The following is a 22,585-nucleotide window of genomic DNA, read 5'->3' on the forward strand; positions in this document are numbered from 1 at the left end:
TATCTGAACTGACTGTTCCAACACAATGGAAATTTTTCTGAAGATAGGCTGTTTACTTCCACTACTACTCATCCTTTAAACTCCAAAACATACTTTTAATAAGCTGCTTCAGCTGTTCCTTTTTAAACATCTGAAAGGATTGTTTTCATATTATTAGTCATATATTTTTATAGTTAGAATGTTCAAAGCTTTCAGCATTTGATAAAAATGTGATATTTTTCATAATATTGTTTCATAAGAAGAATCACATTTAATATATGCACATTAAAGTACTAAAACATTTTAAAGCAAATTGTTTCAGTATGGGTAAAAATGCATATCTGTCAAAGCACATTTTATATAAAATACATCCTGATGCATCTAAACAAAACAGGGAGAGAATAAATGCATTCCAGGTTAAGGAATGCATTTATTCCAGGTTAAGGATCACATCCAAATTTGTAGAGAACTGAAAGATCACAAAGATGCAAAAGAAACATTCCTTTTTGTATAAAATTAAAATATCTATATAGATACAGAAAATCATTGTAATATACAAGCTAAATAAATGAAAAGCTGTTTATAGTTTGGTCTACTAATGATAGACATTTCAATTCTCACTGGCATATTTGTATTACAAATGCTAGAACCTGTTAATGCAGTTAGCAAGTTGGCTAACTTATTTATATGTTTTACTTCCATAATATCCCAAACAGGATATTATGGAAGTAAAGAAAGTTACTCTAAAGTTACTCTAAAGTAAAGAAAGTTACTCTACCAGAAAGTTTCTCTATTCTTTTATTCCTATTTTAAATATATAAAAGATCCCTCTAAACCACTTCAGTTTCCTGACTCTAAGCAGGTTGCAAGCAACAACATATAACTGCAAATGTGTTAGAAGCATTTCCGTTCCATTACAATTAGAAACATTTGTGATCTAGTAACTAAAATTGAAAAAAGTGACATTTACTTTAACTTGCACCCTATCATAACCAAAAGTAAAGATGAGAAATGGTATTTTTAAAGGTGATGCATTTACAAATAATCATTCTAATTACCACTGAGCATTCCACATTCATTTAGGACTTAGCTTGATCTGGGATAATCTGACTCAGCTTCACAACACAGAAATTAATTTGCTTTTACTGTCATCTGCTAAAGGAGAGTAATCAAATTCCAAGAAGCAAATATGTAGAGTAGAATATAAGTCATATCAGTAGCAGCAACATAATAGGTAATTTGTATGGAGTGATAAATCACTGTTGCAGACACCTAGAAATAAATTGAATATCGTATATAAAAGAGACAAAGTAATTCTCTGGTTTATGTATATTCCTCTTCCTGCTTATATATACAAAAACATATATAATGTTTTTAAATACATAAAAAACATTCTATTTAGGAAAAGATATAGCAGAATATAAAGCAATGGTTCTGTTATGAAGTAGGGTTTCAGTATTCCATTTATCCCCTCTTATTGGAATGTGCAGTATTTTTCCAAAAGAAAACTGCTTTCTTAAGGGAAGCATGAACAAGAGAAAACTGACCACTAATGGTAGCGGTAGGGGATGTACAAGATATTTAAAAAAAAAACACGCAATAGTTCCAGGAACAAAAACTGCACCTTATAAAATTAATAGAGGCAGCACAAAAATATGTTTTTCTCAAGCAATATGTACTGTCAAGTTCCCTTTCCGTCTCTACTACCCAACCCTTCCAGGTTCTCTATGTTGGCTAACCGCACTGAAGATGACTTAGCTCACTTAAGTATCAGCCCCCGGCACCGCTATCTTTGCATTTTCGCATCAAAGACTTAGGAAAGCAGCAGAAAAGCTATTTGGTCAGTTGGATTAAAGCAAAGCAAAGCAACTGCAAGAGGTCTCCGGTGTCCATATCAGAACAGGCTATATACTGCGACCACCAGACTTTCCTCGTTGGACTGTTGGGTTGGTGGTTGTGAAGAGAGGCTGCAAGGGATACCAACCTTACAAAAGCAATACCAATTAAGAAGACCCAGGCAGAAGAAAATAATAATAAAAACAAAGAAGCCGCCGAGTCAACACCCCCCCCCCCTTTGACAGGCTGACACAGAAAAATGGGGGGTGTCACCGCGGTTCATAAAGCCTCCATCTTGTGCGAGGACACCACTTCCCTTCACACCTCTGGAGATCCGTCACTCCGGAAAAGATGGAGTTGGCTCTTTAGGACAGTTAAGGCTCGCCAGAGGGTGAGATCGAGGACTCCAAACAGGTCAAATCAACCTCTTAGTTCAATGTTTCTTACCTCCTCCAACGGAGCTCCTCGGTGCTGCTGTCTGAGGCACCTGCCTCACTTCCTCTGTGACTGACCCATCACTTCCGCATTATACCGCCTCTCGCCGGAAGTGGGGGAGGGAGTCTGGGGAGACCGGGGCAAGAAAACACTGGCTTCCGCGAGGAGGGGAGAGGAGGGGGGGGGGCTTCTGTGTCTCGCTTGTTTTGCCTCTGATTCAGAGGCATCTCCACCCCCACCCCTCTTTCGGCTCTTAGAATGTGGTAATAGACCCCAATAGTGGACGAAAAGTTCCCCTGAAGTCTGAGCTTTTTTCTCCGACTCATAAGCGATAAATAAACCATGCAAATAACTAAAGTGGCCATTTCATTTGTCAAACCAGCCCCTCCTCCCCCCGCCCATTTCTGAGTGCAGGTAAACGCATGTTGCTCACTGCCCGTCTTATATGTGAAGTGACCGATCTCTGCTCTGGCAACCAAAACCATTTTTTTAAAGCTGATCAGTTAGTACCGATAAAATTGAATATTTGTAGCTTAGGGTTGACATAAGGGGTCCTTGGTCCTCTCCGAGCTTGTTTTCTTGCAGACGTTTCATTACCCAAAATATTGAGTTTAAGGCGCTTGCTTTGCATTTTGGTTTTTCTTTTCCCAGCATGTCTCTGGTATGTACTGTATTCATGATGGTTGTGGCCAGTCTCTCCATGTACTCTGATGTGGTAGGTCAGTTCCAACTGTTCTTGAGGTTGGTGTGCAGATATTTTTTCAATCTTGAGGTGTGCGTCTGTGATTATGAACTGTATCATTTTTTGCCCACTTTCTTGGGCTCTTTTCCTAGCTAGCACTGATGTTACCTAGTTTGGGTAATGAAACGTCTGCAAGAAAACAAGCAAGCTCACAGAGCACCAAGGACCTCTCTGATCAGTTACTTTTCCTATCGCAAATAAAGCTAAGTTTGGTTTTCAAATGTGCCTTCATTGTTGGTATTGTCTCATTTGTAATTTTGAATGGTAAAGTAAAAACGTTTACCATTTGTTTTTTTTTTAAAGGCCATTGAAATACTTGAAAATATTTAAGCATATCTGATCTCCAGCCAAGCTATATTACTAACAAACTTGCGCTTTAGACATTGACAGGTTTATAGTATTGACTTCAGCAGACTAAATCCATGGTCAATGAGATGATAGTTTACACAGGTCTTAGAAATTTCAGTGGGACGTTAAGTAGGCAAGGGATTGTATCCTAATGTAATTTTTATAATTCCAGGCAATCCAAAACTTTAAAAAATGCTTGACTTCTTATATGTAACATATTTTGAATTGTAAATACTTCTATCCAAAACATGCTTGTTATTTTAAAATTTGTTTTGGCTTTTACTTTAAAATGTTTGGTAACTGACAAGACATTCTAACAAAAATATTTTTTCCCCTGAATGTTCAACTCTTTGGAAGTTCTGTGACAGTCAGGCATAATGTTATTTTTAAAGAATCAGTATTTTACTGTAGTAGTATTTTTTTGTATTTTGCATAATGGTAATTAGTATTGCTATCATTGCTTTGTTTTTTGATATTTTTAATACATTATTTTTTAAATGTTTATTAATGTATACAACTGCCTCAGAATGTGAGCTTCTATATACTGAAATATGAGAAAAATGATGGCAAGAAGTATGCAGACTTCGAAGAGTATATAACAGGACTGATTTATCGACATGCCATCACTGAATTATCTGTCCTATAATTTTTGTCCAACTACATTAATTAGAACTGTAAGAATAATTATTTGAGGTAAAAAGCCAAGTAACAACCTTAAAAGCAGACTTTAGAGTTGTATAAACTTGTTTTTCCTAGCACCCTGCACTATGTATTCACAAAGTTATGTGCCTTAAGAAATTTAGTAGTGCATGTAATTTGGATATGTGGAATATTTTTCATAAGTTATTAAAAGCTCCTTTCTCTCTTGAAATATTTTTATCAGGGTGAGACTAGGGCATTTTACTTACTTCAGTAGTTTTTAACTGTATATAATTATATTGCTATTGTCACAATCTATAAGAAACAGTTAATTGATAACCTGATAAACTACTGCCTTTTACAGAATTAAAGTAGAAGCCACATTGAATGAAACAGAAATTGTGCTAATCTCATATTAGTAAAGAGGCTCAAATATATACGTTGCTACATTTTAAAGAATTTTAAAAAATGCACATTCTGCATTGAGAAAGCAGTTACATTTGAAAAGTTTCAATTATTGTTTCTTTTAGAGACTGAATTATTTATACATCTACTTATTTCAGTTAGATCAGGTGAACATTCATATATATGCACATTTGAGCAAATAAATTGTTGGAATTTTAGATTAATAACTTGTTTTGAAGAATTAGTTTTGTTAAATCTTTCAGCTGAAGAATTTCATTATACATTAGACAAACTTTTAGCACAATTACTCTCAAACTGTATTTCAAAATGAAAGTATTTTGAAATTTATAAAGGCCCTAGATAATGCTAATATATTATTTTTCAGAAAAAGCTATCCATGTTACTCAAACAAATGTGAAAAATTGATTTTTTTACATTAAGTTGTATGAAAATAGAGCAAGCTCTAAAAAAGGATGGCCAAATGTAAATAATTATAATTTATCTTAAGGAATACATAAAATAATTTGATTTTGGATTTATCCAAAAAAAAAACCCCTAACATTTCTAAAATAAATTTTAGAAAAGGTTTCCTTATATACAGTATAATTTCCACAAATCTAGTCTGGGGAATACACCTTCCTCTGACTTTGGATATGGGTGTAAAATATGGGATAATATGTGAATGAATGATAATTTTTTTTAACACTGTCTGCAAGCAGGCACAAGATGAATCTGCATTCTTAATTCTGTTTCCCTTGTGACAAAATCTCTCTGTAGCTTCATAGATGTCTAAGCCTTTGATTGGATTACATCTTTTCATACCTAGCTTAATAAACTCTTTGTATCATTTACCTCCAAGATTTCAATGTTAGTCTTAGCTTGTGAGCTATTAAAAGAAATTTTCGTAAAATATCTATTACTGTAATCAGTTTTATATAAGAATGTATCCCAATTCTTCCTTTTTTAGCATAACAGAATTTGGTTATATAACTTCATAAGATAGAATTGTATTCAGATGACTTCTGATAGCACTGTACAATTAAAATGGGACAGAACTATTGCATATCAGCCCTTATGTTTTCCTGCCAGTGGCAAAACTCTGCTGCTGAATAACATTGGAGACATTGTGGGGTTTGGAAAGAAAATTGCTAAAATTTGTCCTTCCCGTTCAATGTTCTACGTTTAATAAAGAAATATTCTAATATATATGACAGCCCAACATACATAATGCCAAGAATTTATCAATATAGATAGTATTTTCATACTCCTGGGTATATTAATTCTATTTAGTCACATAAAAATATGGAAATAGATTTCTTTCTCACCTTTCCTCTCTGAAAAAGAGAAGAAAATCATTGCAAATTGCCCACATTAAATTCTACTGATGTCTGCTGTCAATATGGTGATATGAATTACAATTTCTTGATGTTACTATGTAAGTCTAAAGGCTTTACACTATTTGGGGATACGATTGAAAATAATCATGGCAAGGAATTCAGAAATTATTTAGTGTCCAAAAGGCAAACTGTACATTTAATATTTTCTTTCCATCACACGACAAGACCATGATAAAGCACGATGGTTTGATAGTCCATTTCTTTTTTTCAGGTACAAAGGACTACAATCAAGATAAGATCAAGAAGGATATCCACACTGACAACATTCTTTTCAATTCAAACTAAACTTAGGAGCAAGCCGTGACAACCGAAAGGTTAATCTTAAACAATCTAAGTAACTTTGGAAGTGAATGATCACAGAATATAAAATCCTATGGACATTGTGGGATTTAAAATTATGGTATGTTATGAGAAAATGCATTCCGGAGAATTAGGAAAAAAAAATGCAATTTAGGAGTGTTGCTCCTAAAATAAGAATCTAGCTTACATGGCACAAATGATTTCTACTGAAATATAATTTATTGGGTAACTGAAACTATGACTGCAGGTTTTCCCTCCCCCCCCCCACTAAATTTTAAGAATATTACTTTATGATCAATATGTGTATTTTTAACAACAAAGTATTATTTGGGAAGCTTGTTTACTCTCACAAGGCCATACACATTATGTAGTGACCAATTCCAGCCAACAAAAAGTTACTTCAAAAGGTATCATTTCAAACACGTAACTATGGAGGTATACATATCTGAAATCATCTATTCATTTTATCATTTTCCTACTCTGAAATTAATTGAATAGATGGCCATCATGGGATATAAAAGTTTTTGTAAACAAAATGCATGTGAAAAATCTTGGCTTTCACTTTTCATCAACACTATTACATACGATGTATTTAAGAATGCACTTTGTCTTAAAAACAATCTTTTACAATTTAAGAAAACTTTACATATGTACAAAATTACAATTCAGGAATGATTTTATATTACAGAATTAATTGACACAATTTTATTTCCCGTCACTTAGGTTCTTTAACTCTTTCACATTATGATCATTTGCGACTGTAAAAGCATGGTCCAGTGCTCGAATACTTGATAGAAGTTTTATTACCTGTTTTATATGTTCCCTACAAAGAGAAAGGACAAAAAAGTCAGATTGTTTTAAAAAAAACATGCAAAGTACAGATATATCTACAGTATTTGCAAATATGGAATACAAGTATATCAAATAAATCATGTAGCATTTCATTTCATTTCATTTATTTGGCTTGTATGCCGCCCTATTCCCTGAAGACTCAGGGCGGCTAACAATAAAAAGGGGAGGGGATACAAAGATAAAAATAGAAAACAACAATTTAAAATTCAACAACAGTCGTAACCTCGAATGGGGCTGGATAATTCAACAGCCCCAGGCCTGCCGGAACAGCCAGGTCTTAGTTGCTTTGCGGAAGGCCGGAAGGGTAGTAAGGGTCCGGATCTCAACGGGGAGATCGTTCCATAAAGCCGGAGCAGCCACAAAGAAGTCCCTCCCCCAGGGGTTCGCCAGCCGACATTGGCCGGCAGATGGAATTAGGAGGAGGCCTAATATGTGGGATCTAATAGGTCTTTGGGAAATGACTGGCAGGAGGCGGTCTCTCAAGTAACCAGGTCCGATACCATGTAGGGCTTTAAAAGTAACGACTAGCACCTTGAAGCGTGTCCGGAGACCAATAGGTAGCCAGTGCAGCTCGCGGAGGATAGGTGTAACGTGGGTGTACCGAGGTGCACCCACAATCGCTCGCGCGGCTGCATTCTGGACAAGCTGAAGTCTTCGAACACTCTTCAAGGGCAGCCCCATGTAGAGCGTGTTACAGTAGTCCAGTCTTGAGTTGAAGAGGGCGTGAGTGACTATCCAAAGGACCTCCCGGTCCAGATAGGGTCGCAATTGGTGCACCAGGCAAACCTGGGCAAAGGCCCCCCCTGGTCACAGCCGACAGATGATGTTCTAAAGTCAGCTGCGGATCCAGGAGGACTCCCAAATTGCGAGCCCTCTCTGAGGGGCGTATAATTTCACCCACCAGGCTGAGAGATGGAATAGCTGGACCATCTTTGGGAGGGAGCATCAATAGCCACTCGGTCTTGTCGGGATTGAGCGCAAGCTTGTTCGTTCCCATCCAGACCCTAACAGCCTCCAGGCACTGGTACATCACTTCTACCGCTTCACTGAGTTGGCACGGGGCGGACAGATACAATTGTGTAGCAGTATTTAAGATGCTCACAAAGCCTCATCCCTACAATGACCATGGAGTGCACAGTTCAAAATAGATTTGGCATTATCCCTCCAACAACAATTTGTTCCAAATGGTTTAGAATTTTAAACATGCTTAATTTTTTGCTCTAGAAAAAGGACAGCTATGCTAACAGGTGATGCACCAGCAATATCACAGCCCATCAAATAAATGTCAATCAAACAGAGAATACCTTTGATATTGTCTGTCTTTTTCATGCTCTTCATGAAATTGGTTTGAAGACCACTCAGAAATCATACTTGGTCGAAAATAAGCATTCAGCTTGTTGACTGCTGCATGGCACTATGATCACATTATATCCATCTTGCAAGGCTCTATATTATCAATAGCTTTTCAAGTGCAACCATGTTCCCCGAAAATACAACCTGTCCTGAAACTAAGACCTTGCACATTTTTCAGGTGGGCAAAAATATAAGCCCCCCCCCCCGAAAATAAGCCCTGGGGACACCCCTCCTCCAGCCAGGCAGAGGACCACTCATAGACGTAGCGGTATCCCGAAGGCTTGCGCAACCCTTCTCCAGCCGGGCAGAGCTCCATGCACTGACCTAGGGGGTATCCCTAATGTGCCAAGCCACAGGAGCTGGGGGGTGGGCAGAGCGCCAGGTGCGTTGGCGCCTTAGTGATACCCCCTAGGTCAGTAAATGGCGCTCTGCCCAGCTGGAGAGGGGGTTTGTCAGGCGGTTGCTCATGAGCGTGGTCACCTCATGGCTGCTTTGCCCCTGAGGCTGTGCCCGGCTCTTCGGGAGCCCGCTCGCAAGGGATCAGCTGCCCGGAAACCCCAAAACAATAAGCCCTCCCCTGATAAGGCATATTTTGTGGATGAAAAGAAAATAAGACCCTGTCTTATTTCCGGGGACTCACGGTAGTTTCTAGGCAACTTCTGTTTAATTTGTACGTATTTTAATCTTGTATTTTATATTTAAAATTTTATGTCATATAGTATGCCTTATTTTAATTGAAATGCTTCTGATGCAAATAAAATTTTTAAAAACTCTTGTTGCTTATGTAGAATGACTCCAATCAACAAAACATTATTTAAAATAGAGTACCTTGAATTTCTTTTCTCTACATCAGAGCTTCCAATGCTATTTCTGTACATTGTATCAGCAAGGTGAACAAGATATCTACAGAGATTTTCAAGATGAGATACTGTCTTATTTCCTTTAAGATTAGTGAACCATTGTTTAGGGAAGCAGTTAATTACCTAGAAAAAGATTATTTTAAAAATAAAATTAAAAATACAGAACAATCATGTATAGAAAATAGTATCATAAAGTCAAAATATCTAGTTGTTTGTACAGTACATAAGGCAAGATTTTAAAATATATTACCAACTACAATGTGTGATATTTGTCTGTAGCAGTATCTGCCATCTTATTTTAAACAGATTGTTCATCAACTTCAGTGTTCACCTCTCATTATTTAATTAAATCTTTCATATATAGGGAACAGGAAGAAAACACTAATTATAAGCTGATTTCCATGTAATTTGCAGTATAATAAACCATTTACATTAGAGGATCGGAGAAGAAAAGCTGACCATTTTAATGCAGGCCGTATGGAATTGCACCACCAAACGTTTTGCAGCATAGTGCCATTTTCAGCTACAAAATTGTTAATTCTTTCTCCAAAGGAGCCGAGGTGGCGCAGTGGTTAGGGTTCAGTACTGCAGGCCACTTTAGCTGACTGCTATCTGCAGTTCAGCGGTTCTAATCTCACTGGCTCAAGGTTGACTCAGCCTTCCATCCTTCCGAGGTGGGTGAAATGAGGACCCAGACTGTGGGGGCGATATGCTGACTCTGTAAAACCGCTTAGAGAGGGCTGAAAGCCCTATGAAGCAGTATATAAGTCTAACTGCTATTGCTAAATAAGAGTAGAAATTGAAGCAAAATATTTCACTTTCCACTCTTCCCTGCTTCCCACTCAGCATTTCTAAAATCATGGAACTGCAATTTGACTATTTTGATACTGAACTTTGTCAATATCATCTTGAGTCATTTGGGGAGGTTTTTCAAAGAATACAATGCTTTTTTTTGCCTCCTAGATGCTTTCTTCTTCTATTCGTTATATCCCTCCAAACCACGCAAGATAATTGGGGGGGGGGAGGAGAAGAGCAGAGACTGTTTTTTTTTTCATCTGGTATCACATGTGACCTTCCAGTTGCTTTTGAGAACAAACTACTGCTCAGAACGTTGTCCATCCATGGCCCAGAATTTAGCAAAAGCTAGTTCATGTTACATGCATGTGTTAACAATTCCATAAATTGTTTTTACTAGGGAAATACAAACTAGCTTATCAATTGCCAAAGATCAGACATCTGCCACAGATATTTATATTTATTGCTAGTGTACTGAAACTTTAAGTGGATCTTATTGTAAGCCATTTGGGAACTAAACTTAAATAAACAGCGGAGTATAGCTGTGAAGTCACAACATGTTAATTTTAGTTTTTGTACTATTAACATTAGTAAAAAAAAAAAAAAAAACAGAAAAGGAGTCCCTGCGGATTTTATTCTGTTACTCATTGCTGACTATAGAGCGCAGTGTTCATCTCCTTTTCAAGGCTTTTGAGTCTGTACTGTCCAAAGACATTTCTGCAATCATGTGAGCAGCAGGATGTCACAGAGTGCTATTACCTTCCCATTGAAGTGGTACCTATTTATCTACCAGCATTTGCATGCTTTCAAACTTTTTAGCAATTTGAAAGCATGCAAATGTCAATAGATAAATAGGTACCACTTCCTGTTGGCAGGAGCTGGGGAAAGTAACGGGAGCTCATCCTATCCCATGGCACTTGGGTCTCAAACTTTGGCTGCCAGTTTTCCACCGAGGCCAGCATCTTAGCTGCCATCACACAGCCCTATTAATAGTAGTGCTAGATAGAAATGGAAATTCAAACAATGTTGTTGTTGTAAAACAGAAGTTTACACCTTTTCGGTTTTGTTTTGCTCCTCTTCCAGTGATAGAAAATAGGATTTACTGGGCTCACTGTTGTATTTTAACCTGAACATCAAGACCTGGGCTAATTGATGAATTAACCATGGTTAAATGTGTATTTGAACATATTCAGATCCCTGCTACTATAGCTATTATAACACATTACCTCTGAATATATGGGCAATAGACTAAAAAAGGAATTTTAAAAAATGAAGTGCAATTTAAAACATATTTACTTACACTTTGAGCTTTCTTAATGCTATCATCTCCATACTCAGAATTCTGGAAAGCCATAAGAATGTATCTATTTAGCAAACTATCTATTGATAATTCTTGTAATGTTTTGTTGGAGAATATTCCATACCACTGCAGAAAGTTTCCTAATAGCTATAGAAATAGAAAAGATTAACATAAATAGTAAAGTAATAGAGCTGTATCAATATTTGCTGCTATTATTTGTAGTTAACACAAACATTTTAAATGAAATATTTCTGAAAGCAAACAGCCACAATTAGAATGTTCTCAGAGCTGCTTACTATCTAAAAATAGAGCAATATGCTACAATTTAATTGACTATGTCCCATTTAAAAAAAATTCTTCCAGTAACAAGGCATTTGTGTGAAATGATCAGCTACAAAACATGAAATATTATCAATATTTGCTAGCAAAATATAATAATAAATTTGATCAATCATAACATTATGTAGGCTGGCTAAATCAGTAATTTATTCCTATTAGGAAATACCAACCTAATTGCTAACTGATTTCCAGAATTAAAAAGTTAAACAATTGTATAAAGTTCTACAATTGATAAATAGGAAATTCATTATCTACCAGTAGTTACAAATACTATATCTTCTACTTTGTAAAAGTGACTGTTGCTTTTTGGTTATAGTTGGTATATTTTGAATGTGAATACTTTTATATCTAGTTTTTGATGTTTCAGGTATAGAATTCCTGAAATAGAATGCATTTCCCCATCTTCTTTGCCTGTACAATATTCTCAAACTCTATGCCACATTGATTCATTGCTCTTTTCACTATATGATGGGGAAATGAAATTCAGAAAGCTTTGGTCACATGCATAGCTTTCGAGAATCACATCCTTTTGGTACAATTCATATTAAAGATTAGCTAAATTTCATAGCAATACAAGATCTCAAAGGTAATGGGGTTCCAATCCACTGCACTCCAAAACTAAGCAAATCAACTCATCCATTTGGGGAAAAATCAGTTGGATTAGTTTCATTTCTTCAGTTTACCTTAACCGAAGACCAAAACTGGCGCTGGAAAAACAAGTAAGGTCCAGAGTTCTTGTTTTCTAAAACACTGAAAGACAACAGATATTTCAATAAGCATAGAAGTGTTGCCAACATGTTACATTATTACAAAGGTAAATGATTCTGAAATAAAATAAACAAACTAGCCTAGAAAGCTTACCTTTTGGGATAAAGCGGCATGAACACATCATCATCTAGTGTTCGCCTCATTCTAAGTAAGAGACCTTTGAGTAATGTCTGAAAGTTAATATAAATTATGTTAAAATAATTTTTTATAATGCATTTTAGTCCAAACTAGACCAAGTTTTCTTCTTCATATTAGCTGTACATCACTCTAATTAAGAACCTACTTTGTTTTAACAGTATTTTCCAGTAAGATTGTTCATGGAAATTTTTTCAGCAACAAGTTACTATAAACGAGTAATTAGTAAAGTTCACATCTAAGATTGGCACTAGTTCTCACTACAAATAATCCTCAGCATATGACCATTTGTTTAACAACTCTTCCAAGTTATAACAGTGCTGAAAAGTGACTTAAAGTCCTCACACATACAACTGTCTCATTGTTTCCACAGTCATGATTAAAGTTTGGTTTGGTTGACAACTGGCCTATATTTACAACAGTTACAGTGTTCCAGGGTTATGAGATCACCATTTTGGACCTTGCCAGGAGGCTTCCAAGAAGCAAAGTCAAGAAGCCAGATTTACTTAATGACCATGTGAGTGCCTTAACGACTACAGCAAAAAGGTTGTACATTTGGATGCAACTCACTCAAATCTGGGGAAAAAAATCCCACTTTTCATAGCACTTCCTCTTTCTAATTTTCCAACAAACACCCTGTTCAGGTTTTATTAAGAGGGACTGGCCCAAATCACCCTGTGAGTTTTCATGTGGGTGTGCACTAGAACCTGTGTTTTCCCACTCCTAATTCAGTATCTTAAGCATTGCACCACACATATCCCACTTTTTTGTTCTGGATTTCAAAACAGCATATGTAGAAATCGCAATCTATTTGCGATTTGAGAATCTAACATCTATTTGCATGGATGTTAGATTCAAATCACTAAGTTACTCTGTTCTAATTTTTTTGACAAATTACTCGTATGTGAAGCAAGAACATATCCTATCTGAATTTAGGTCTTTGAAGATACAGAAGCATCATGAAAATTATAATTCAATACTAGTAATTGAAGCAATATATAGAAAATCATGTATCAAAAAAAGTTAAGCAATTTTTTTTGTCACCTGTGTATTTTTGTTTTCTGCATGTACTACTGTAGGATATCCATTAATTAGTTTCTGGGTAATAGCAATCATCCTGGATGTTTGGGTTGTAGAAAAGGGGTCCCATACATTTTCAGCCAGCACTAACAAAGAAGAAAAATTAGAACTTCTCAAAATTCCATTGAATTTTACTTTGAAAAAAAAAATTTTTTTTTAATTAAATACTATACAAAGTACCTGTTAATTTTGGTAAAACCACTCTTTCAACAATAGTAGGCAATAGTGAAACATCAGCATCATCTTTTTCCTGATCATATTCTTCACATCCATAAAATAGCAAGGATTCAAACCACAGCATACTTTCAAAATCTTGACATTTGTCCTATTAAAAAATAAATGCTGTATGTATCAAGTGTGTTTAAGCTTGAGACGTATAAACACCCCCATAAATTCACCAATGTAAATCTTTTAGCTGTGAGCTTCACTCTCAGGATGTCTTGAATGTCAGCACATCAAATTCTATTAGTAGACTCTATTACTTGTTCATAAAAATAAGAGCCCTGTGTTTTTTATGACACCAGAATCTTACATTCCTCATCACTGGCCTTCCTGTCTGAGCTACTGATGCTGTGATTTAGGACTATCTAGAAGGCCAGAAATCTTCCAAACACACTCCTTTCCTGAACTGTTTTGTCAATATATCTAAATCAGAAACAGCAGAAGCTACCAATCTTATCCTGATATACCTCTTCCCCACTGCAATATCATAAATATTTTCTAAGTACACTGATGAAGCTGTTAAGATGTTACACCTCATACTATTTTGACATTTATCAAGTAATTAAACTACCAAAAAACTTTAAAAATGGCACATCAGCATTAAAGTGGAAATGTACACTATAGGCTCAATCTAATGCTCAAGAGAAACAACTTGTCAATTAAGAATTATTTCATATGATTATGATATTAATTTATACTTAATATTCGTGTTAAACAGACTTTTAACTTGCTCTTACCTCCAAAGGATTCCAGGTAAGTAACTGAAGTCTTATTAAAGGATTTAATAGCTTGGGTAAGCAAAGGCCAATATAAGCATCTTTATATGAAGACAAATACTTAGAACGCCAGGCTTCAAATTGTGACTTAATATAGTCAATGGAGGAAAAGTTTTCTAATACATCCTCAAAAACTTTGCTGGACTCCTTCAAAATGCGATCTAGGATTTAAAAAAAATTTTTTTTTTAAGTTCATCTCCTGTTTTTCTAGTTTATTGTAGGATGTTTCTGTAATCTAATATACTAACTATATCAAATTCATGAAGCATTCCATATTATTGTTTTGCATTGTTTGCATGGTTGCTTTTTTGTTTTTTGTTTTTTTGGCATAATCTATGTTTTAATTGGAAGTTGCTCACACAGTCAGCTCTATAAATTGAACGAATCCTCATTACCAATCAAACAAGTAAGGAAATCTTAACAATTTAAATGCTTTATTCTAGCTTCTCTATATATTTAATTATATTGTTTTTTGGGGGGCGGGGGCTTCCCAGCTGGTTTTAAACAAATATTTAACCTGCCTGCTTAAATTTGTGAACAGATCTTGTGATTTATTTTGTATGGATGATTGTCAAACAATTATGATATGATAATGATCTGAAAGATTATCTCATGGAAGCAAGGTTCTAAGTTAGTTCCCTGTCTAAGCAAATATATTTTTAACAAACTATGTATCCTATTTTTAATATGTAACAAATTCCAAACAAGGCCTAAGGATATCCTGTCATTACTTTTCTTATAGTCAGAACAATTTGAACTTAATTAAGAGTATGAAGAGAAGAAAGGTACTTTTCAGTAAGTCTGTTTTTTGCTACTGCCAAGAGGAATGAATACTTTTAGCGCTACACTCTTTCATAAGTGACCTCCCTATAATGGTCACTTATGAAAGAGAATAAAAGCATATCCTACACTATCATATATTTCAGCAAGTCAAGGACACTATTATCTCAACCCAAAGCTAAAATAATAATAAACTAGAATTTAATTTTTCCCTTCATACCTTATATTAAACCATGCCATTAATCTCAAAGGTTTTCTGCAAAACACTGTGTTTTAAAAATTACTATTTCTATCATTAAGATGAATCGTCTAACCTCGTTCCATATTGAAGTTTGTTGTGTCTGTTGAGGTTTCTTCATCATCACTAGAAAGACCCTCAAGATGATCAGCCATTTTCCCAGACTGCTCTCTGGCAAGTCTACGACGAGCTCTGTTACAAAGAATAAATGAGAGGTTGCTGAATTGAAGTAACTTCCTAGTAACAAAGGATGCATAATATTGTATGGGCAAATATGCCTTACCTTTTTCATTTGAAGCAGAAATATATCTAACCCGCCTACCACAAAGTGTAGTGGAATATACAACCTTCAGCCAAAACCTTTGTAGCCACCACATCAGATTTTTAAAGCTATTCCCCAGGAAAATTTAATTAAAAATAATTTTTGACATTATTCTGTCTAATTCTTTATTCTAATATTCTGAAGTTTGGCTCTTGGATCTCAATCAAAGGCTCACAAAAATATTATATGTTCTTATTATTCAATGACAAAACTTGAATATTTTATTATTTCCCCCTTTTCTTTTAGTCTGAGATTGTTCATATACTAGCCTATAATTTTCCATCCCTAGCAACTGCTTCACTACTATTCTGTGCATGATCCAAACATTACAACTAAAAGGCTACTGACATATACTTTTGCTTGTGCAATTATCTCCCATTTTGCAAATTCAAAAGGAAAAAAAAACTCTTTTAAAAGAAAGTTACCATTTGGAATAGTTACACACCAAAATGTATTGTATACTATAATGGAGAAGAATCTGCAGCCCTTCCTATCTTTTCAAACTTCTATGTTGTCTAGAGCTGATGGGAGTTGATCAATGATCAAGGACAATGAATCATTCTCCAAATATTAGTAGACCGTAAGAATCATCCTTTAAAACTCTCGTAATGCTTTAGTACCTTCTAGCTTCCCTTTCTGCAGTCCGTCTTTTTACATGTTCTTGGTAGAGGGTTCTATCTCGCCCGAAAGAATCAAGGTTTGGTGCCATCAATGCTTTATCTGTAAGAGTACAAACACTGAAATTAGGACTGCATCTTTTGTAAAGAAAAGTAATATTTTGTGTTTGTGCGTGTATAGCAGTTTCAAAGATGTTTAACAAATGTCAACATATGTGCATACATCTATTAAGTTTGATTATACTACTTCTTACCCATTCTTGTATAGAAAAAATGGTGTCAAATGAATTTTATTTTTTGATGAATATTAAAAAATATTGGATTTTAAATGTTTTATCACACCATTTAGAAGTTCTAAATGGTAAACAGAATATTTAACAATACTTTTTAAGTCTATATTTGTATTTTTTAAATAGTGTTCGGCGTTTTCATAAAGAATAATTTTTCCATATCCTGCTGAATAACATACTCTGAAAGCATGAGATTTCATAGAAGGGCGTATGTTCATTTTTAATGGAAATTTTGCAGCATTTATTTTATAAATTAGTCCAAGCAAAATTGTGTAATATGAATTTATTTAAAACAAAACAAGTTAGCACTAATGTTTAAAAATAGGAAGATATGACAAACTGTACCTTTTTTGTTTGTTTTAAAGCATCAGAAACCAGTATTACTGAAACGAAAACTGCTAGCAGAATAGCCTTAATCATTTTCAGGTTCAGATAACTTTCTGTGAAATACTTTTGGTGAGTGAGTAAGATGGTATATTGTCACATAAGTTACTAACTTGTAAATAATTTTTCCTATTTTTAGCCATGGCAAAAAAGTCTGGGAAAATTACTTTAAAAGTATGAGCTAGATTTCTCTAATCTGATTTTTCTTTTATCAGATTTAAACCAAGACATACTTTGAAATTTCACTTTATATTATAACTGAACTATGTAAACAAGGTTGTTTAATGAATAATAAAAACCTTCAAGATGGACTGACTTGAATGGCTTGAAAACTCCGAAGATTCATCTTTAATATCATCTTGTCGTCTTTGGACAAGGCGGGAGGCGCGCTGTTTGTACAGCTGGTGCATTGCTGTTTCAAGTTCGTTAATCAGGAGCACCTGTAAAAATATAATACTTCGTAATAAAAATATTTTCAAGTGTTTAATTGTATGGGATGCCACACTATTCCAAAGTGTACTGCTGCACTTTCAGTTTACTATTAACTTTTAATTACTGAATATTTAATAGTAAAGAACAAAACTAAACCTCTCTAACTAGAAGCAAACTATCAAGCCTGTACAAAAAAAAAATACAGAAAAGTTATAAAGCTACCACACATTTTCATTAGCTTGCCCTCAATATCTGCCACATTGGAACAATGGTTAATTTGGAATAGTCCGAAAGAAAGAAAAAACTGTTTCCAAGGCTTCTTTATATAAAAATGGGCAGATTGTTTTTAGATGACTAAGTAGATTGCAAACCACAATAAAATGTAAGTCTCTTAGAAGCTTTTTCATGATTTTAAAACAAAAAACCGTTATAGAAGCCTGTTGGGATTTCCAAATACTCTGAAATGTCTCCTATCAGGTTTCAGTGCCTCAAATTGAGCAATGCGATCTGTCAATTCTGTCACTTCCCTGGTCTTCTCTCGCAAAACACCATCCCTGGAAACCTATCTGGTCATAGCTGATCTTCAAAAGGCTAATCAGGGATGGGTATAGTTAGTACTTGAATAGGAGACCAACATGATATCCTAAAGATTGTAGAGGACACTGGGAAATAAAAAAAAAATTCCCAGGAGAAAGAAAAGGCAAATCACATCTCTAGTGTTCCAAAAAAATGCATGGATGTTTATCAGCAGTTTTCAGGCACTACTGAAGGAAGAGTTTACTTAAAGTTGACATGACTATAATCTAATACCTGGATTTGAACATATTTATTTAAAAGATATATTTTAGTTGAATTTATTTAGAAACAGATATTCCTATGTACGTTACTACTGCTATGAAAAAGGTTTCTAATATTGAAATGAAGTTTCAATAATAGAAGTTAAAATAAAAGGAAAGATGGGGAAAATGTGAGATTCTTAGTTTTTTGAAAATTGCCAGTGATGCTAAGAAAATTAGAATTTATTTCTGTAAGTTTTTATAGGGAAAAATACTCTTCAATTTTCAGACAACTACATTTAAATTTTTATAAGCCCATTTGTTGTTATTTGAATCTGTCCTCTATTTCTCCTCTTCTACCAATTTAACACAACCAATATTTTCAAATGGTTACAACAATGTTAACTGATACATTAATACCACTGTTTATATTATAATATGGAGTTTGATACCAAGAGTCAGAAAACTAATTAAGCTATTAACACACAAGGATTTTGTTATAAGAGGAAGTAGCAAAGACAACTTTTTACCCAAAGAAAATGGGTAAAATATGAATGTGAAAACAAAAAAAGTCTTACTCTGATAGGAACTTTTTTTCATTAGTGAACTTTTTTTTTTAAAAAAAAGGAAATATATGTTGTGAACCAGTGAAAATATTTTTAAGAAACCAGAAACCTGAGTAAGTGCAAAATGCCGAAAGAGCACTTACAAACAATCAAAAAGTATCTACCAAATCTAGTGTTCACACTAGATCCCAGGATTTCACTGTTGCTATACTATTTTAGTACTAGTAGTCTATTCTTATCTATGTTGTCAATAGGAACCGAAATATGATCTGCTAAAACAGGTTATCAAATAATCCAAATCACATGGGTATACTTTATATTTTCACAAATGTTACCCTTGCTGATTTGCTATGAATTAAACTTAAAATTCAAAAATAATTTCAATATTTTCCCCCTTGCCTCTCATTTTGAATTTTGCCAATCCAAGTAAGAAGAAAATGAAAGAAACATGTGAAAACACAAAAAGAGAGCAGCACAATTGATGCATAACCCACTATTGTTCCACTTACAGAAATTCTTTTTGTGAGAAAACTCTATCCCACATGGACCTCACAATTCATAATACACAACAGTGTTGTGATGCATAAAGAACTTATCTAAGAATGGTATTACTGAAATAGTCTGAATCACACATATTTTTCAGGATCAGTGTAAATTCTGCTGATAACTACAATAAGTTTGTTTAGCAGATGCTCCAATAAAAGGTAGTTTAACTATGCACATCCTCTTTCTGATTTTCTGGAAAGATTTGAAACTTAAATTACAGCAAAATAATTCTTCGAAAATCCATAATCTACAGACTAATAATTGTAAAATTAATATAAATCTGAATGTGGATAGCTATGAGGGCAAAATTAGATAATCCTGCTGATTCTCCTGCTGATTATAAGTGTTTATATCATAATCATATACATGTTCAAACAGAGACATCAATGTATACTGAGTATCTGGTAAGAAAAAAAAAACCAGATCTGCCTGTTCAAATTTTCTTTGCTTTGTTTTTATTTTGGCTCCTGCTGTATAAATGATTTTACTTTCTAAACCAATCTTATAAATTATATTAGATGCATTTATTTTTCATTAACAGAGTATTTGTCTCTTTTCTTTCTTTCTCAATCTCCCAAAAGTCTTCTCCAAAGGTTTTCAAGATGTTTTCTAATAGCAAGACATGTGAGGTTCAGAATGGAAGTAAGAAAAGAGAAATCATGGAATGGGGGGGGGGGGGGGAAGAACACGACCTCACCTCCCATTTTTGGACTAAAGAGAAATTATTTGCAAGTTGTATGCTATATAACCACTGCTTATGTCAAAGCCATGGTATCTAAAAAATGTTTTTATTTTCTTATAATGTATTTTACTCTCTAATGTTATTGTTAAGCCTTTTGTGATTTAAATATTTCATTGATATATATCCCCCCCCCAAGTACAAACATTAGACTGAATTGTCCATGCACATAACCAAGATATTAAATTTCAACTGGAAAAAATAGATTTAATACACAGAGATAAAAGTTAAAAATTCTTATTCATTTTGATTGTGTATTATTGAAATAAAAATGTTTATATTTAGCAGTATAAACAGTATGCTGCCGTAACACATAATCAAATTACAGTAAATAGTACTCAATTTAAAACTGAGTATAAAGAAATCTTCCAGTAGCAGTTACATGTTCAGCTAGCAATTGCACCAGTATTTAGTAGTGCAAGCATTCCCAGTAGGGAATTGGGAAAATATCTGTGAAGTAATTTACACAAAGAAAATCAGAGTATTAGATTTGACACACCAGATTAGATTTTCCATTTTGTACTAGCAGAAAAGAACTGAGACAATATATACTAAAGTATAATATATATTATACTTTTTGTATAATAAAAAAGATGAGATTATTAGTAGCTAGTCCTTGATTCATAACTGTAATGGAAGCTGCCCATTACAAACTGATGTCATGACAACTGTTAAATGAATGTGATTGCCTCATTTACAATCCCTGCTCTCCCTAATGCAATTGTTAAAACAAATGTGTGGGTCATTAAGCAGACAATGGGGTGCCTCAGAGGCCCCAAGCAGGCCTGGGGACACCTAGTACAAGCCCTGTCTCGGGCCTCTAAGGCTTCCCCCATCCCTAGGAACCCAGTGTTCTGCTTCCTGTCCTGGGGTCCCCTTAGGGCCTTGGACTTGCTTCCCACTCCCCCTGGGCCTCACACCCTCCTCCTCCCTATGTTACCCATCACATATTTACCTTTAGAAGATCTCTGGATTTCAGGATAGAGAAGAAGGGGAAACCATTCTATTGCTAGTCCATAAAACGCAATCCCAGAAGCGGCCATTTTCTGAGCAGCCATAATTCAATGCAACTACTCAGAAAATGATGTCTGCTTCCAGGATTGCACTGCATGTCCCAGCAACAAAGCTGCTTGCTATGCTTTCCAACATGAGCTCCGCAGTGTTGCAACAACAGAGCAGTCTGTCCTCCTTCCCTAAATCAGGCTCTCAAATCATTTGAAAGGTGAACAAGAGAGCGTGAGGTCCCGTTGGGTGAGAAGCAGGTCCAATGTCTGTGGCACCCAGTGTGAGAGATGGAGGGGAGATAAGACAGGGGAGCACTACAGCTTCCCTGCAATCGGTTATAAAGGCAAACAACTGTGGGGATACTTTAGTGGGTATAACTTTGAGACCAAGTCAAAACTAGCTTTGGGGGGGAGTGTTCCCCATAACTTTGACTATTTGTAAATCAAGGACTACCTATATAATTATTTATTCCATCACATGAATGTGTGTGTGTGTGTGTGCGTGTGTGTGTGTGATATATATTATACATTATACATTTTATAGTGCACATGGTATTATGTAGGGCTCTGCGTAGACAGCTTAAATTTTTAATCAGGCTCCAATTATCTCCAGAGCAAGACTTCTTTAAAAATAAATTTAAGTTAGTTTTTGGTTTTTTAAAAAGCTTTAAGCTTATGGTGCAAGCCTTTGCTTATTTATACAGAAGTAAATGATATGTAATAGGACTTACACAGCGTGCAAATAGTTGTAAACGTCAACAAATAGGCATCCTTCAACAACCACAATATCAATTAAACATTATAGATATATACTAAACTGGGTGCAGTCAAGTTTTTGTGTCAAATGGTATTTGACACAAAGGGTCAGGCTACAGAACAAGAGGCATAGAATAATGTTATATTTTACAATCTATAACTCTCCATGGAAACCAACATGTGAAATTGGCATGAAACTGAAGTTGGGCTGGTTTTAATGTTCTTAGCTAATTCTAATTGTAAATAATTGGTATATACACCATTTATTTGGATCCAATGTTTTCCTGTAATTACCTTGTAATGCCTCAAAAACTGCAAAATGTAATTTAAAAAGTATTGGAGCATAATTGTGAATCACAATGGTTTTCTGGAAGAAGATATCTTCTAAGAATTATAAAGCTGGTATCAAAAGCTTATCTTCTGTTTCAAGAACTATTCCAAAAGTTAACTTACTATGCTTTTTTACCACCTTTAAAGCCAAATCTTCAAACATGTGCTTTCACTGGCATGTATAAGACAACATGTTTGAGCACAGAGTAAACTTCGTTACTGAAAAAGATGAGATATATTTTGC

The 22,585-nt window shown here is 34.8% G+C and overlaps 2 protein-coding genes across 2 annotated transcripts in view; both read right to left on the bottom strand.

Annotated features, from left to right (window-relative positions):
* The window catches only part of SYNJ1 (synaptojanin 1), a 58,173-nt gene extending 55,807 nt beyond the window's left edge, over positions 1 to 2,366 (bottom strand). The window contains 1 exon segment of the mRNA XM_032220469.1: positions 2,263 to 2,366. The gene's annotated coding sequence lies outside the window, so the exon portion shown is untranslated.
* A 3,509-nt stretch (positions 2,367 to 5,875) lies between these two features.
* Positions 5,876 to 22,585, bottom strand: part of PAXBP1 (PAX3 and PAX7 binding protein 1) — a 32,776-nt gene continuing 16,066 nt past the window's right edge. The window contains exons 8-18 of the mRNA XM_032219279.1: positions 17,509 to 17,632; positions 16,522 to 16,621; positions 15,656 to 15,771; positions 14,523 to 14,722; positions 13,744 to 13,888; positions 13,528 to 13,649; positions 12,442 to 12,518; positions 12,264 to 12,330; positions 11,242 to 11,388; positions 9,115 to 9,269; positions 5,876 to 6,904 (exon numbers count right to left, since the gene is read on the bottom strand). Of these exons, the coding sequence (XP_032075170.1) occupies positions 6,787 to 6,904; positions 9,115 to 9,269; positions 11,242 to 11,388; positions 12,264 to 12,330; positions 12,442 to 12,518; positions 13,528 to 13,649; positions 13,744 to 13,888; positions 14,523 to 14,722; positions 15,656 to 15,771; positions 16,522 to 16,621; positions 17,509 to 17,632 (1,371 nt within the window). The 3' untranslated portion in view covers positions 5,876 to 6,786. The remainder of the gene's footprint in view (positions 6,905 to 9,114; positions 9,270 to 11,241; positions 11,389 to 12,263; positions 12,331 to 12,441; positions 12,519 to 13,527; positions 13,650 to 13,743; positions 13,889 to 14,522; positions 14,723 to 15,655; positions 15,772 to 16,521; positions 16,622 to 17,508; positions 17,633 to 22,585) is intronic.

The sequence above is a fragment of the Thamnophis elegans genome, chromosome 6 (genome assembly GCF_009769535.1).
Source record: "Thamnophis elegans isolate rThaEle1 chromosome 6, rThaEle1.pri, whole genome shotgun sequence".
Classification (NCBI taxonomy): domain Eukaryota; kingdom Metazoa; phylum Chordata; class Lepidosauria; order Squamata; family Colubridae; genus Thamnophis; species Thamnophis elegans.